This window comes from Bos indicus x Bos taurus, chromosome 28 (genome assembly GCF_003369695.1).
Source record: "Bos indicus x Bos taurus breed Angus x Brahman F1 hybrid chromosome 28, Bos_hybrid_MaternalHap_v2.0, whole genome shotgun sequence".
Lineage (NCBI taxonomy): Eukaryota > Metazoa > Chordata > Mammalia > Artiodactyla > Bovidae > Bos > Bos indicus x Bos taurus.
The window spans coordinates 36868579-36886864 of NC_040103.1; the positions used below are offsets into that span (position 1 = coordinate 36868579).

The following is an 18286-nucleotide window of genomic DNA, read 5'->3' on the forward strand; positions in this document are numbered from 1 at the left end:
AAGAGAAAAGAAAGAATTTTGTATACCAACCCGAATCGTCTAAAATGTTACCTTTCACAATCAGTTGTCCTGTGACGTGTGCACTTGCACGTACATCTACATTTAGACAATATTTTAAAAGGTAACTTATCACAAATCGGCTACGAGGTATCTGCCAGGTGTAACTGCACAAAGGTCTGTTTCACCAGCATCTCTTTTAGGAAGTCGGAGAGAAAGGGCTCTGCATCTAGCAGCGCCCGCCTTCACGCAGAGAAGCGCACAGACACCCTCCCACGCGCACACACCCCAGCTCTCTCGCCCCGCAGCTTCAGGCTCTGACCCCACTGCACCCGCAAGGAGAGGGGCTCACAATCCGCGGGTCGGGAGCTGCTTTTGCCACTTCCAAGTGGGGTTTGCTTGGATCATTTATTTATCTTGTACCCGTAAAGAAACCACCATTGGGTGTTGGTGGGAGGCGCTACTCTGCCAGAAGCCCAGCCCGTCCGCCGCGGCTTCGCGCACACCGCACCCGCCTGCCTGCCAGCGCCCGCCTGGAGTCGCCTCCCGCCCGGGGTCCCTGTTTCCCGGGATCCCCGACGGGGTCTTCCGTTTCGCGTCTCCCACTTGGGAGTGTGAACGGGCAGAGGCGCCGGGCAGTGCCCGAATCTTCTGCGGGCTGACGGGATTCCCTCCGCGGCGGGTCGGACAGCACCCTCCGCGGACAACCCCGTGCGTCCCCGGCCCCGGGCTCGCGGCGGCGCAGCTCGCTGGAGTTTGACTCTCTTGGGCAGCGGCGCCGGCGCCGAGCCGCAGGCGGCGGGAGCGAGGCGAGCCCGGCCGCTCGCCCTCCGCGCTGCGCTCGGATTGGTCTTTCGCAGACAGTGCTGGCCGAGGGTTGGCTGCGGGCCGGCTGAAGAACAGGTGCACCTTGCCGCCCGGACTCGCGGAGCAGCCGCCGAGGAACGCGGCGCGGCGGGCCGGGCGTGCGGCGGCGGCCAGGCCGGCCCCCTGTGTCGGAATGCGGCTCTCCAGCGCCCGGCGTGCCGCGGGCGGCCGGCTCGGCCCCTGAAGGCGGCGCGAGGCCCAGAGGCGGCGCGGGCGGGCGCCCGGGGGAGCGGGCCGGGTGCGGCTCCCCGAGGATGCCGGCGCGGCTGGAGCGCTTGCAGGCGGCGGGCAGCAGCAGCAGCAGTAGCAGCAACAGCAGCAGCAGACGCGGGGCCCCGGCGCGCAGGAGGCCGCTTGGCGGGCAGCAGACGCGCCCCGCCGCTCCCTGACCGGCCGGCGGTGCCGGGGGCCCGTCTCGCCCCTCTTCCGCGCTCCTCGCCGCCCCCTCCCCGGCCCGCGTCCCCTCCCCCGCTCCTCTCCTCCCCGCCCGCCGCCCGCCTCTCGGGGGGAGGGGCGTGGGGGCAGGGAGCCGATTTGCATGCGGCCGCCGCGGCCGCTGCCTGCGCCCGAGCCCGCCGCCGCCGGAGCCCGCGCCCGCGCCCGGCCCGCGCGGCCCCATGCCTCTGGCGCGGCCCTCGGGGGGGCGAAGGTGAAGACCGGCTCCTAGGATGAGTGAAGGGGCGGCCGCTGCCTCGCCACCTGGAGCCGCTTCGGCAGCCGCCGCCTCGGCCGAGGAGGGCACCGCGGCGGCTGCGGCGGCGGCGGCGGCGGCGGGCGGGGGCCCGGACGGCGGCGGCGAAGGGGCGGCCGAGCCCCCCCGGGAGTTACGCTGTAGCGACTGCATCGTGTGGAACCGGCAGCAGACGTGGCTGTGCGTGGTGCCTCTGTTCATCGGCTTCATCGGCCTGGGGCTCAGCCTCATGCTGCTCAAATGGATCGTGGTGGGCTCCGTCAAGGAATACGTGCCCACCGACCTGGTGGACTCCAAGGGGATGGGCCAGGACCCCTTCTTCCTCTCCAAGCCCAGCTCCTTCCCCAAGGCCATGGAGACCACCACCACGACCACCTCCACCACGTCCCCCGCCACCCCCTTCGCTGGCGGCGCCGCCTCTTCCAGGACGCCCAACCGGATTAGCACCCGCCTGACTACCATCACGCGGGCGCCCACTCGCTTCCCCGGGCACCGGGTGCCCATCCGGGCCAGCCCGCGCTCCACCACGGCACGGAACACTGCGGCCCCCCCGACGGTCTTGCCCACGACAGCCCCTTTCTTTAGTAGCAGCACTCCGGGCTCCCGACCCCCGGTGCCAGGAACCCCCAGTACCCAGGCCATGCCCTCCTGGCCCACTGCGGCATATGCTACCTCCTCCTACCTTCACGATTCTACTCCCTCCTGGACTCTGTCTCCTTTTCAAGATGCTGCCTCCTCCTCTTCCTCCTCGTCCTCCTCCTCTACCACCACCACCACCACCACCACGCCACAAACTAGCACCAGCCCCAAATTTCGTAAGTAAACACTCTCTAAACTCTGATTTACTACTGAGTTTCCATTCTGCCCTCCTGCTGTCTTTTCCCCTCGCCGCTTCTAGCATCCTTCATCCCCAGCCCGGATTGGAACATAGAGTGAGAGAATTAAAACTGGCCACAGGGGAGGAAAAAGGTGCCGGCCTTTTCCCCTGTGAGGGGAAAAGGTGGAATGAAGCAGAGGGAGATTGTCAGCCAGGCTCCATGGGCCCTACTTCACTGGGTCCCAAATGAGAACTAACTCCCTTCAAGGGGTTAAAGCCAGTGCGATCCCTCTTCACTGCAGACCTGCTGTCGAGTTCTGGGATCCAGCTCCTGGTGAGAGCTGGGGAGGGAGGGAGGGCCTTCCCCAAAGGACGGAGCCCTTTCCCTGCATGTAGAAAGCAGCGAAAGAAATGCACATGCATTGACCGACGTTAAACCGCGGAGGGAAGTTGTGTCCGTGTGGGGGTGGGCTGGGGGTTGTGTGTGGTCATTTGATGGAGATGTTGGTACAGTGAAGCTGTAGGCACTTCCAGCAGCCCTGACCCGGGCAGGGACCAGGAAGGGTTAATTAGAAGCCATTGTGGGAGGTAGGGAAAGGAGGCGAACCATGGCGGAGGGCTAAACTGATAACCGCCTACCCTGCCCGTGAACATTCCGAGGTGTAGAAAGGATTCTGTCTGCCGAGAGTGAGTTAACTAAGGGGAATTATGAAGGGAGCCCTGCGGAGCTGCCTTTTCTCTGGGAGGAGGAGTTTTTTCAGCTCTGCCAAGCATTTGCTTTGTTCATTTCCCAAAGGTGGGGTGTGAACCTCGTCTCCCCTCCCTTATGCCTGAAAAATTTAGGCAAAATGGGACAGAGTTCCCTGCAAGGATGAGAAAATCCAACTCCTTTGAAACAGGTCACTCTTTGAATATAGCTTCTTCAACCGTGTCTCAGTTGCTGCCAGCACTGGTCAGTTACCCCAGGCATGAGAGCTTTCTGCCTGTCTGGGAGGTGTGTATTTCCTCTGTATCTTTTTAAATGTTTCAGATGACTAATTGGCCTCCCACCACTCTCCCACTACCCCACCTCGTTCTTATTCTAAGGAAATTTTAGGCAGCCTCTTAATCTGACTGTGGATCAGGATCTGAGAACAGTTTGCAACCTGTGAAGGTTATTTAGGACAAACCCCCCAGCCTGCCAGTTCAAGTTCTATGCAAGGCTTTTCTCCCCAAACTGCCTGGCTCTGCCTTCCTTACGCTGTATTTCTGTTTTGAGCCACAGCATCTGGAGGGAAAGGAAGAGTGTTCATCATCATCATTAACTCTTGAGTAGGAATACCAAGCTTCCAGTCATCTGGGAAATTTTCATTTCCCTGACCTATGGTTTTATCTGGGGTGGTATTTAACCTTTGAAACTTTTTTTTTTTGATTTGTTGAGGCTAAAGTCCAAGGAGAGACATTCCTGATGTTTTTACTCTGCTTTGGGGGGGAAAAAAAGGCTAAAAAGATAAATTGGGAGACAGGGAGGAGAGGGGAATGAAGAGAATCTGCCACAAAGCAGAATGGCAGGCAAGCCGGTAACTTGCTGCTTCTCTCTCCTTTGGCTGAAGCAGTAATTTTCGAGAGCACATTTTCCCAGGAGGTGTGTAGAGGCTTCTCTCAGCAAATCTAGCTGCTTGAGTTTGGTGGATGGGTAAAGGATGTGCAAGTGTATGTGTGAACATTCAGTGGATTGAAAATAGATGCGTTTATCCTAAGACCCCAGTTTTTTTTTTTTTTTTGGTCTCTTGGTACAGTTGATATAAATAATGGAGTATTGGTATACTTCTCAGCCTTCTGTGTATGTCGGGGGAGGGTTGAATATAGGGGATATTTCATATTCTTTCTCAATTGATTTCCTTGCTTTCCATTCTGGAGGTCTTTAAAGAAAAGCCCAAGATAATTATTTCTACCCCTTCATGCTCCCTTCCTACATTCTGTAGAAGGGAATGGCAGTGTGTTTAATAAATAATGATTATTGACAGGGCTCTCAGCCCTAAGGAAAAGGGAGGGGGGAACCTGTAAATGGTGTCAATGTTCACTTAGACATATAAGCAGTATTTGTTTTATGTGTATCTGAGGCTCAGCTCCTGCTCTTTTTTAAACCTCCGGCAAAGAGTTGAATTAAGGGATTTACGAGTGTGGAAATCCAGCAGAAACTGACCTGGTTTGTCTATATCAACAAGGGAAATTTTAATGAAAGGAAGATTATGTAGTTTCCATAAAAGATGAGTTTAAATAGGCAGTTTGTATGGTAATTTAAAGAAAAATGATAATTTAATTATTTTTTGAGTACAAGATCGCAGGGTGATTAACAAAAGGAAATAAAGGTTTCATTTGAGGGATCATCAACACTGCTGAAGAATGGCCTGAATATCTTGCATTAATATTTTTCACTTGTTTTGATTATGCCACCAAAGTTCCCAGGAGAGAAAGTCCCCTTTTTTCCTAGCTCCTACCTTTAGACTTCAGTAGATGCTTTTTCTTTTATTTTTTTTCCAAATGAAAGTCATGGGTTGTATTTTAGCCCCTGAAGACAGCTGACAGTGATGCTTTTTTTTTCTTGAGACTGTCTCACAAATTCTGAAATTGCCAGGGTCTGTGCTTTTGAATTGAACACAAGGCTTGTAGAATGAGTCTTTGTGTTTATCTTAGGTCAATCAGAAGGATACTGTCTGTAAAGGTAGTGTAGCTCTTTGGAGTGGAAGAGGCTGGTTCACTCTAGAATAAACACACTTGCAAATGAGTAATAGGATTTTTGTAAGCAAAAGTTATATTTGCTATGAGAAGACCCAGTTTAGGAGATTGCTTCTGATTTTCTGTAGGATTAATAGCAAAGAAAGCTTGAACTTGCAAGGTGGAGGAGGAGAGGGGCTTGGAAGTGGACTCTTCCCACTTCCAACTTTCAGAACGTGAGCCAGACCAAAACATTCTTCTGTGTTACTGGGGTATCTTGGATTCCCAGGACTTGCCTTTCCTTCAGATGCTTTAAAAACAAACATCTTGAACATACTGCCTCTAAGAGATTATTTCCTACAAAATGTCTCTGCAGCTGTAAGTGTAGGGTTAGTTTACAAATCTTTTAGTCCAAAGGGAGGTGTACTGCAGACAGTAGAGAGACAGTAATTTTGACCAGTGTATAAACATCCTTTTAGGGCACATTGAATTGTATTTTCACACTTGAAATGCGTATGTGTGTGTAGAATGTTGTCAGTGCAAATGTGGATTGTTGTTTTACTCAGCAGAAAACACCCTTTAACAGATACTTAACAGAAGACTAGATCTTGGCTAAATTCAAGTACTAAACACAACCACTTATAATGGATTATTCTTTGGGTCATGTTTGGAAGGTATATAGCTTATTCCAGTGAGTAAGATCACAAATCTTGAGTAGTATATTTAGTAGTGAAATAAATGTAAAGTGTATCATTGATGTTTAAACATGGTAGGATGACAGTTTTAGTATAACCAAATGTTTAAATCAGACTTTATCCCAAACGTCATTTTGGAGCATTCCATTGATAACATTGACAGTTTTATTATCTATTCTTTTTAAACATCTTCAGTCTTTCAGCAAGAGTACTCGGAGTTGCTTTATAAACAGCCTCAAGTACAATTTGTTTAAAGTTACTCCTATGTTGTCTTTTCTCCACGTGAATTGGGGCCATCAAAGGAATTCCAGCATAGAAAGGACTCACCCCAACCATATGGGGTAACCACAGTGAGAGGATTCAGAGTTCGAGATCAATATTTCTTATGAAATCCAATTGAGAGGTTTTTTATGAGCACATGTTGCAGCTTGAGTACATTTTGATTTCCTCTGGCCTTCACACAGGATTATGAGACTCTTCTGCTTTAGTCAATTATGCTGTGCATTGTACATTTCTGACACTTATGTTGTGCTTCATGGTCCTAACAGGAGAAAAAGAGGCAGGCAGGGGTGTGGGCATAGAACCGGTAAGGTTGTTTTTAGAACCATTTTTAATCTGGCCTCAGAGCCTTAAGGCTGTGGTTTCAGTCTTCCTCCTCTGTTCCTCATGACTGAGACAGAAGGGGTTGGGAGCGCTAAGAGAACGTTCCTTTTGCATGCTTGATTGGTGACTCCAGACACCTCTGGTCTGTGCAATTTCCCGGATAGCCTTTTTTTTTTTTTAAACACAGTGTTTAAACACAGTGTTGATCTACATGTTTGTCAGAAAGAAAAACAAAAACTTCAAAAAAAGCTGGTGTGTGGCAGCTTCTCTCTTTACTTTAGGTTAGTAAAGCAACCACCGTTTCTACATCCAGGTCAAACCATAATCAAGTGTTGATGCCGAGTTGGAAAGCAGTGCCATCCTAGGCGGTCTGGTGTTTAGAAGAACAAACTGTCTCTTCCTCTCTGGCGTGCTTTCTCAGCTCCTCCTCATCTACACACCACAATGAAAAGGAGGATGATTTTCATCTACCTTCTTATGTAGAAATTCTTTCCTCATAACCTCTCATATCCAGTGCTAAACATATCTCAATATTCTATCTGAGGTGTAGAAAGTGGAACATGAAAGCTGGCCCTGAAATATATAAGAGCAAAGAAAGAGCCATAAATCTAAGTCTGAAAACTGCATTTGAATTGCTTGTGAATAGAACTAGAATTCATTTTTCTCCCCATGAACCTGTTTTTATCTTCAGACTTTTGTGTTGGGTGAGGCACAGAGCTGGTACTGCGTTGGCAAATACCACTGAGACATTTTTGGAGTCTAGAGATTTTACTTGTCTGTACTCAAAAAAGTGTTTCCTCCAGAACCATGTACATATGGAAGGCAGGAGGGAGAAAGAGACTCAATTTAAAGCTTTGGGATACCAGGATGGAAATGTACCTAAATCCATTCATGGGCTTATTAATGAAAGTCTTAGGACACATGGTTTGGTTTTGCATTTTTACAACTTTTTCTCTGAGGACTTAGGGACTCCTTCCTTACCCAGTCTTTTATAGATTTGAATCATGGCTCTGTCTGAAGGCCCCTTACAGACTTTTGATTATTTTATCTTACTTTTTATTTCCTTAGCTTATCGTATAAACAGTAGTCATTACAGGAAATTTTCTTAGATATGCTTAACCTTGCCATGTTGTTTCAAGTTGTTTTAAAAGTCAACCTTTTTGGTAAGCCATGTTTGACTAGGTTGATAAAGAAAGTTAAGGGAAAAAAATTATACCTATTGATGCAATTGAGATAATCAAACTGTCTTGGTATTTACTTTTTTAATTAAAAAAATTTTTTGAAGATTCAAAAAACTTGATGGAAAACTAATGACCATTTATTGTCCCACACAGATTGATGTACAAATATACTGATTTTGACAGTACCTATTATCTGAGTCCATGAAACAACTAATTGTAGATTGAACATGCATTATTATATCCATTCTTTTCATAATGCCATGTTTTCATTTTAAAATTTATTTTAATGACTATTAAATGTTGATTGGGGTATTACTATGCTGGTGGTTAATTGGTTAATTTAAAACATCTATAAAAGTAATTGTTTAAAAACCAGAAAAATAAAACTTTAAGTAAACTTAAAAGTTCAAATATATACAACACATTCATTCTCCCATACCTTAATGTAGGCATTTTTAAAAAAAAATTATATCTCTTAGTTTGGGCTTAGCATCTTTTTCTTTTTCTTTTCCATATGCTACTCTTCTAATTACTTGTTTCTTCTGCAAAGATACTGGTGAAGGAATTTCAACCAGATTTTTCATTGATATTCTAATATCCCCCCTGCCCTGGGAATCTTTTATAGGTTTTCTTTTTCTTTTACAATTTTTTTGCTCATATAATTCAAAGTAATTTTCTTTCTTTTCCTTTTTTTCCCCCCAGCAACTCTCCATTTGGAGTTTCAAAACATAAAGCTATAATTGAATAGAAACTACAATTATCTTTCATTTCCGCAATCATACGCCATTGGCTTACATAAAATTTAACTAAACAACATAATTATAGTAAGAACAACTGGCATGAACAGGTTTGATACCCACACTGAGTGTTGGTGAGCACACAGCCCAAAAAGAAGTCGCAGAGGTATGCAGGCATCCTGCAGGTTGGCTTGCTGGCTGTGACTTTCTCACCGTGCCGTGGCCCTAAGTTCGTTACACTGGGGTGGTGACAGCTGGCTAAGGGTTGGGAAAGTATCTCCTTTATAGGTAATAGTATTGTAAATGTAAGTCAGCCATGACCATATATTTTAGGAACTTTACTGGGAGGGAAAATAGCATCTGGAGAAAAAAATCCAAAAAAAAAAAAACCCTGTAGCCTTGAATCCTGTGATAACTGTGAACCCCAAAGAACCAGCTTAATCTCTCTGAATTTTAACTTCTTCCTCTGGGATAATGAGGGGGTGATGATAATAACCTGCTTCATATACCACTTCTGAAAGAGCCTATAAGCTGCAAATACTCTACTGTTTTTATGTCAGTAGAGATGGAAAATGGATAGGCTGGGTATTTTCATCTAAAACCACAGCAGACCATTGAATTCAGCTGAAATGTTGGAGCTCATTTGCTACGTGACTTGAGGAATCTGCCGTTACAGTGAGGGATGATTTTGCTTGCATGCCCCTGGATCTCTCCTGTATTCCTCTCTGGTACCCTGGCACACACAGTGGAATATGGTGTAGAAATCTCCCTCGAATCACCCTGAAAGCTTAGTCACAAACTGGAACCCACCATTTCTCATCCTTTGCTTAGTAGATAGTTTTGCAATCTGTTTTGCACATATGTTTCTTCAAAAGAGGAACTGAAATTTGAGAGAAAATGGGAGAGATTATTGAATTATAATTATCTGGAAATCTGAAACCAACAAAATTCTGAAAATTTTTGATGAAACAAAGGATGCCCTCATGGCTCCTTTTTTGTTCCCTTCCCACACTGTCTTATTGTCATTGAATCTTTGGAATTTAGAGAGCACGTTAGTAAAAACATGTGATGTCTGCGTTGCATTCTCTTCCCCCTCTTAATTTAGGGGTTATTGCGGTTTAGGTTCCAGAGGATTAATGGGTTGCTTGTGCATCAAAGAGCTCTTTTAGATAGATGCTTTTGTACGTCAGGGAACTTTAATATTAGCATTTTGAAAACATCTTGCTTCAAGTCTATGTTTGTTGGAACCTTCATCCTGAATTATATTTCACAGTATTACTTCTTTTTGTTATGAGCCTTTATTTTTCAAGACAGGTTGGTGATTGTACATAAATCATAGCTTGCCATTTCCAGGCATAAAAAGAGGCTAGTCAAAAACAAGCCTGCAAACTGAATTCAGAATTTAGTTTAATAATAGAAGTTAAGCAGCTTCCAATGATGATTTTGTCTTTGAGGACTTTTCCTAGACATGATAGTGTATCATGGATGCAGTATACACTGTGTAGGAGCAGGAAAAGAAGTCTTCTGAATCCATGTAACTGCTTTAGCAGTGATACAGTATAGCCAGAATTATGAGCAGAGACTTTTCTTTTTAGCTTTTTATGTTATGTTGCTGCTGCTGCTGCTAAGTCGCTTCAGTCGTGTCCGACTCTGTGTGACCCCAGAGATGGCAGCCCACCAGGCCCTGCCGTCCCTGGGATTCCCCAGGCAAGCACACTGGAGTGGGTTGCCGTTTCCTCCTCCAGTGCATGAAAGTGAAAAGTGAAAGTGAAGGCGCTCAGTCGTGTCCGACTCTTAGCGACCCCATGGACTGCAGCGCACCAGGCTCCTCCATCCATGGGATTTTCCAGGCAAGAGTACTGGAGTGGGGTGCCATTGCCTTATAGTCAATTAACAATGTTATAATAGTTTCAGGTGGACAGCAAAGGAACTCAGCCATATATATTCGTTTATCCATTCTCCCCAAATTCCCCTTCATCCATGCTGCCACATCGTATTAAGCAGAGCTCCCTGTGCTATACAGTAGGGCCTTGTTGCTTATCCATTTTAAATATAGCAGGGTGTACATGTTGACTCAAAACTCCTTAACTGTCCCTTCTCATCCTCCCCTGTCTGGTAACCATGAGTTCATTCTAAATCTGTGAGTGAGAAGAGAATTTTTATGCTAAGCATTTGATAAGAATTCTTCAGCATATTAGCCTACTTCCTAAGATACCCTTCCATGATTACTTATGACCACTGGCCTGCTCTTCCAGTCAATTGCCAGGGAGTTAGAATTTCACTAAGAGAAAATCACTCCGTCATCATTTTGGGAGCAGACTCTAATTGATTTCTGTGCTCTGAATTTTACTTTTAGAAATGGGAAAGATGTCTTGACAGAATCTCAGTCTTAGAAGGGGCTTGAGAATATAGGTAAGAACGACTAGAGCTGTCATTTCTGGAATTTTACTGTGTGCCAGGAGGGTTCACACTTTACATATTTTGTCTTATATGCTTATTGAAACAAGGATTGAAAGACAGTCATCTAGCCCTATAGCCTAGTCTGATTATCTGAATTATGCAGGTTAATTGAGCTGGGCTTAAATTGGTTGTATAATTTGCCTAGGACATACGTAAGTGGCATCGTTTTGAAAAATCGGGAACATCGGAAGATCATTTTACAGGTAATCGCTTCCCACTCCAGATCCTAAGACATTGACTGACACAAGGTTGATATATCTATGCTCATTATCTCTTTCAAGCCCTTAGCTCATAACCAGTGACATTTGCCATTTTTAACTGCGTAAATGGCATATCTGCTCATACCTGTTCTTTGCTATAGTAAAGGGAGCCTTTGTAACCAGAGAAATTGCCCTGGTTTCCAGTCCAAGGAGATATTTAGGATGTATTTCAAAAAAGATAAAGAATGTGTTCCTCTAAACTTCTATTCCTTGATCTTAACTCTCTAATTTCCTCCTGTGGCTGCTTGTAGGTGATTCAATAGAACAATGACAGAAAATAGTAACAGACTTTATTTCTCTGCTTCCTGAAATTTAGCCAAAATTTTCTTCTCTGCTCACTCTAAACTTGCTTTTGATTGCAGTAGTTACTGCATTGTATGCTGAGAGTGGCCCATGGAAATGTGTCCGGGAGCCTTTGAAGTAATAGCCTTGAGGCTTAAAATACCTACCCTACCAAGTAAATGTTGGATGTTGCGCATATACAGTGTTTCCCACAGAGCATCTGAATTCCCTCCTGGAACTATCCTGCAAGGTACCCACCATTGACTAGCCTGCATTACTAAGAAGTTTGGTGAGACCTTGATGGTCTGCCACGGGTACCAACAACTGGACCCAATCATTACTTACTTGTTTGACTTTGCTATGTACCAAGGGTCCCTAAGAACAAATATCCTGAAGGTTAAACTGAAAAATGATTGGGATTTCCTACTTTTGCAAACTCATAAAAAGAAAACAGAAATAGATCAAATACTGCGATCAAGTTACAGAGTCTTCGAATAGCTATGCAGAAGGGTAAAGTGAAAGTCTTAATCGCTCAGCTGTGTCCGGCTCTTTGCAACCCCTGTGAGGCTCCTCTTTGTCCATGGGATTTCCCAGGCCAGAATAGTGGAGTGGGTTGCCATTCCCTTCTCCAGGGGATCCTCCCAAACCAGGGATGGAACCCAGGTCTCCCGCCTTGGGGGCACATCTGAGCCACCAGGCAGTTTTTCTGCTGAAGGGTAGGAGTGCTGTAATGTCAGGAAGCCTGTGTTGTCAAAATCCCAAAGACTGTGAATGGATCTCATAGACTAAGAATGACGACTGCACTCTTAAAGAAGAGAGGAAATGAGATTGCTTACCCAAACTTGTTGTTAACCAAGAATTTTTATCAGCATGGTGACAAAATCTAGACTCTGGGATAGAAAAGTGAAAATGGGGTATAGAAATGTTTATATTAAACACTGTCTTTTTTTTTTTTTTTCTTTTTCTTTTTTTTTTTTAATTTTATTTTATTTTTAAACTTAAACACTGTCTTGACTGAATTCCATTTAATTGAGTTTTCTGTATGAGACTCTCTTCTGTATTAAAAAACTGACAAATGCCCCCTTTTAATGCTGGACATCCACAGCTGATAGGGCTCCTGCCTTCAACAAATGAGAGATATATTTACCAAGTGTTAGTTGTATATTAGCTCCTCACAAACCTATTTATGCTGGTTGTTCTTGTTACTGTAATTAGGTAATGTATTTAAACAATATTCAAAGCTATAAATTAACTGTGGTTTCTATTAGAACTAGGTTGATTACTTTGGATACACTCCATAGAGAGAAGTTACTTAAAAAATGCTTGTTGAATAAATTGTGGGCAAGTTTAAGAGAAAATACATATGTCATAAGAAATATGCACTTGGATTGTTTTACATACAGCTTTAACTTCTCATTGCTCAGTGAATTCCTCAGTAGATATTTGAGGTATGGTTTTTCACAAGAAAGGTAACCAAAATTTATTCAGTGAAAAGCTTTGAATACCATAACCAAATATTTGGCAAGTGAATGTACATCTATAAGTTTTAGGTACAAATAAAAGAAATAAGATAAGTTTTACTTTACCCATGTGATAGATTTACAAAGCCATTAAATTGTGTTTTTTAGTTGTTTAAATATACTGGAAAATATTTAACCTTTGGGGTAGAAAATTATATAAGATGCCAGTTACATAGAGCTACATCAGTTATTAATAATAGATTTAATAAATAGTAACTGTAATCAAGGGAAGTATACAGAACTGTTAGTGCTAATGATTTCTGGATTGTGGAATAGAAAGGTCATTTAATTTATTGTACTTTGCTGTAGTTTCTAAGTTTTATTTAATGGTCATGAATTATCTCTCTAATTAGAAGTTATTAAGCTTTTGATAAAGTGAAGAATAAAATCCATGAATCAATTCAATTGTTGGTCATGGTTCTGTAAAGATTTTTTCTAGTCTAAGAGTTTGTGTCTTCATTGATGATGTCAGCATTAAAGTGTTGTCTGAGCTGAGTTGCTGTGAAATGCAGATGTGGAGAAATACAAACAAATTTCATTGCTCATGGGGAATAATGCCTTATTGAAGGCAGTGTCTTACCCTGGACCTTGGATTATTAGCCTTGATTTTATAAGGATAAAAAAAGTGATAGTTTTACTGTATTACTTAATGGCTTTTGAAGCTTGCCAAAGTCGGTCAGACTTTAGAAGTATTGCTAAGGATGGATATAACCTATAGATATCAACCAATTTGGGGTATACTAATCAATTGCCTGATCTATTTTAAGGATGAAATGACGGGAAAATGAAAAGGCTAATTTGTAGCACTGGGTCTTGTCAGAGAGGACTTAGATCACATAACTAACAGGTGGGATGCCCAATTCAAAGCTTTATTGGATACTGTAATCCTCTCAGTGAGTCAAATGGTGTTTACTCACATGGTAAAGTTAGGTGGTTGTCTACAGATAGAACAATTCCAAAGGCCAGTGAAAAGAGGTGATTTCTGGGAGACCTGGTCTTTAATTTGATCAGGAGTTGTGCTCAGTCTTTTAAGATAGCTGGCAAATATCGATACTTTGGTGAGCAAAAAGAGAACAAAAAGTGATTCTGTGTATATAATATTAAACATTAGGAGTCAAGATAGTGACTGGAAGGAAACCCAAGATATGGGATTTGGGGGGTATTGGGAAAATATTAATGATCAGGATACTAATGTCGTAGGTGAGCTCTGTTCACCACAATTCATCGAGCTGCATGCTTATGATTTGTGCACTTTTTGTATACATCAGTACAAACTTGGTTTTATAAAAGACATCTTTCAAAACATTCCTTTGACCAACACTTCATATTCCCAGGGTGGTGACCTGCACACGTGGGCTGTCCCATTTATAGACACTGGATTATAACTCTCCATGTTAGTTGCGCATGTCTCACAGTCTAGAAAAGGCAAAGAGGGTCTTCCTGGCGTCAGCAGCTTCTTTTGTTCTTGGCTTAGTGAGACGCCTTAGAGATGCTCCTTTTTAACTTAGGTCCTTCTGAATGGATACCTTATATTATATAAGATTTTCTTTCATCCATATCAGGAGCGTTTCGGATATAGCATACATTATCTCACTTTTTACCCATCTTACACGTGTAAGCCATACTTGTTTCTAAGAGTGACTTTATACAGTTCTGCCAGCGTTAGAGTGTGCGATACATGAGAAAGCTAGTTCATGATCTGCATTTATGATTTTGTCGAGGTCACAACTTATATTCCAGCAAATAATTAAGTGAAGTATGCGATTCCAGCTGAGAAATATATGAGATCTTTTCAGAAAGTAGTGATCAGGGCAGACATAGGTAGGTTCAAGGGAGAGTGTCTTGGCAGAGAAAAGGCCAAGTGAGGCCACGGTAGTAAAAGGTCATTAACAAGCAGGTTACTACTTTAAAGGGAAGTAACAACTGGCTTTACATCTGTGTGTCTGGCCTAGTGGGCAAAGATGGCCTCTTGGAATTAATGAAACAGCCTCACCTATTCCTTAGGGCAGGGTCTGATTTGGAGGGAGGGCTTGAGAGAACTTAGCTAGGCTATCCTGGGAAGTCACAGTCAGGGTTGGTTCAAGGAATTGCACAATAATCTGTGTTAATTTCACAAGATACAGGGTCTCTAGGATGACTTAGAGGGAGGGACAAATCAGATCAGATCAGATCAGTCGCTCAGTCATGTCTGACTCTTTGTGACCCCATAAATCGCAGCACGCCAGGCCTCCCTGTCCATCACCAACCCCCGGAGTTCACTCAGACTCATGTCCATCGAATCAGTGATGCCATCCAGCCATCTCATCCTCTGTCGTCCCCTTCTCCTCTTGCCCCCAATCCCTCCCAGCATCAGAGTCTTTTCCAATGAGTCAACTTTTCGCATGAGGTGGCCAAAGTACTGGAGTTTCAGCTTTAGCATCATTCCTTCCAAAGAAATCCCAGGGCTGATCTCCTTCGGAATGGACTGGTTGGATCTCCTTGCAGTCCAAGGGACTCTCAAGAGTCTTCTCCAACACCACAGTTCAAAAGCATCAATTCTTCGGCACTCAGCCTTCTTCACAGTCCAACTCTCATATCTATACATGACCACAGGAAAAACCATAGCCTTGACTAGACGGACCTTTGTTGGCAAAGTAATGTCTCTGCTTTTGAATATGCTATCTAGGTTGGTCATAACTTTCCTTCCAAGGAGTAAGCGTCTTTTAATTTCATGGCTGCAGTCACCATCTGCAGTGATTTTGGAGCCCAGAAAAATAAAGTCTGACATTGTTTCCACTATTTCCCCATCTATTTCCCATGAAGTGATGGGGCCAGATGCCATGATCTTCGTTTTCTGAATGTTGAGCTTTAAGCCAACTTTTTCACTCTCCTCTTTCACCTTCACCAAGAGGCTTTGTAGTTCCTCTTCACTTTCTGCCATAAGGGTGGTGTCATCTGCATATCTGAGGTTATTGATATTTCTCCTGGCAATCTTGATTCCAGCTTGTGTTTCTTCCAGTCCAGCGTTTCTCATGATGTACTCTGCGTATAAGTTAAATAAACAGGGTGACAATATACAGCCTTGACGAACTCCTTTTCCTATTTGGAACCAGTATGTTGTTCCATGTCCAGTTCTAATTGTTGCTTCCTGACCTGCATACAGATTTCTCAAGAGGCAGATCAGGTGGTCTGGTATTCCCATCTCTTTCAGAATTTTCCACAGTTTATTGTGATCCACACAGTCAAAGGCTTTGGCATAGTCAATAAAGCAGAAATAGATGTTTTTCTGGAACTCTCTTGCTTTTTCCATGATCCAGCGGATGTTGGCAATTTGATCTCTGGTTCCTCTGCCTTTTCTAAAACCAGCTTGAACATCAGGAAGTTCACGGTTCACATATTGCTGAAGCCTGGCTTGGAGAATTTTGAGCATGACTTTACTAGCGTGTGAGATGACTGCAACTGTGCGGTAGTTTGAGCATTCTTTGGCATTGCCTTTCTTTGGGATTGGGATGAAAAGTGACCTTTTCCAGTCCTGTGGCCACTGCTGAGTCTTCCAAATTTGCCGGCATATTGAGTGCAGCACTTTCACAGCATCATCTTTCAGGATTTGGAATAGCTCAACTGGAATTCTATCACCTCCACTAGCTTTGTTCGTAGTGATGCTTTCTAAGGCCCACTCGACTTCACATTCCAGGACGTCTGGCTCTAGGTCAGTGATCACTATTTGTCCCGTGTCATTTAGATAGGGTCCTTGACTAGCGCTGAATCTGTTTAAGTATTGACTTCATTCCACTGCCTCTTCAAAGTGCTGCAAGAATCTGTAGAATTGGTGTGTGTTAAAATGTTTAGTTTTGTCCACAGTCACATCAACACAGCCCTCGATTTAACCCAAAATAGTATCTTTCAAGTATCTAAAAATTTGCAAGTGGAGACACAAGGAGAATAACAAGAGGATCTGCTTGATTCTACTGCCTCACCTAAATTAACCTGGGACTTCAGATTTTCTGGAGGCAAAAATCTCCTCTATAAATTGATTGCCATGCCGCCCCTCTGATTCCATCTGAGGTCTTCTTTCCAGAAGCCACTCAGCACCTTTGGGATGGAGCACTGCTGACACTGTATGGCCTTCAAAAGGCAGAGGCTCTGTTGATTCCCTGTGTGCACTCACTGCACGGTGAGGACTGAGAGGCAAAGATGCCGCTGCCTCGGGAGCCCTGAGGATCATGGCTGTAATGTGAGGCTCTTGCTTTCCTGGCCTGCCAGGTAGAGTCTGTTGTAGATGCAGGAGCTACACCTGGTTATTTACATACTGACAGCTAAAATAAGTTGTGTCACCTCACCTTGTTCACCATAAAGAACTTTGGATTAGAATCAGATTCATCACTCTTGCCAGCTCATTTGGCTGCTCCTTGTTACCGGATAGAGGGGCTATAACACTGTGCTTAAGTGCAAATGTTAAATTAGTATTAAGAGCCAGTGGTATCTCTGCTGTTCTCACTGATCAGATAATTTTCGCTGATGTCAACGTTTATAATAAAGCCAGCTGACACATACTAGTGTTATTTGCTTGGAATATTTTCACTATTTTTTTGACGTAGATAAAGGTAATTTTTTTTTTTTTTTTAGTTATTTGTTGAGGCTTTGTGTATTTGATTAGAAGAGATCTTTGAAAGGAAGGCAGCAAAGCTGTAACAAAGTCAGTATCAAATTTGTGTTTCCGCTTTATCATTTGGTTTTGTAAGCTTCTCAGTGACCTTCCGTGCTACCACATTGATGCTCGTCTTTGATCTGAGCAGCTCTGAGTAATTTATGATAAATAATGAAATGCTGTTTCCTACAACGCACTGCAAGTGGCTGAGTGTTATAAAAGTCTAAAGAGCTCTATTACTTCTAAATCACTAGATAACACAAAAATGTTAACCCTAGAGAGGAAAGGTCCAGTAGAACATATTGCTTGCTAAGCGCACTTCCTTCTGCCTGGGACCATCTGATAGGCTTTGGGCATCTAAATTCTGTGGGGACTGGCGTCTGAACCATTATCTTCTTGAATGGCAAGGAGGGGTTTATGCCTTTCAGCTAGTTGACTTGGCTTGGAGCAATAGTAGTTCATATTTTTTGGAGTGGAGGAAGGGAGGAACTTTCAAAAGTTGTTTACCGTTTGAAACCTTTGATTAATTTTTAAAAATGGTGTTACCAATGGTAAGGACTTGGCTGCTAGGATGCAATAATTTAAAACATTTGATTTGAGCACAGATATTAAAGATGGATATTAAGCAAACATTAAAATGATTTTATCAGAGCAAAGCCTTATAGGCTTTTAAAAAATTATCTGGATTTCTTTTTCAAAACTAACTCTTATCACAGTGTTTGCATTTTCTCTTATCCACGTGTACAAAAATGGAGACACCGTAAGCATACATCCAATTTGCAACTCTCAGCTTTCTTGTACTCCACAGTGTATAGTACAACTGCTAAATGTTGTCCACAGTGAGTATGTGTG

At 43.8% G+C, this 18286-nt stretch overlaps 1 protein-coding gene across 6 annotated transcripts in view; it reads left to right on the forward strand.

Moving 5' to 3' along the window:
* The first annotated feature begins 1333 nt into the window (after positions 1-1333).
* NRG3 (neuregulin 3) overlaps positions 1334-18286 on the forward strand; it is a 1272378-nt gene continuing 1255425 nt past the window's right edge. For all 6 annotated transcript variants that reach the window (XM_027530406.1, XM_027530409.1, XM_027530408.1 and 3 more), the window contains exon 1: positions 1334-2370. In XM_027530406.1, coding sequence (XP_027386207.1) covers positions 1533-2370 — 838 coding nt within the window. In that variant the 5' untranslated portion in view covers positions 1334-1532. The remainder of the gene's footprint in view (positions 2371-18286) is intronic.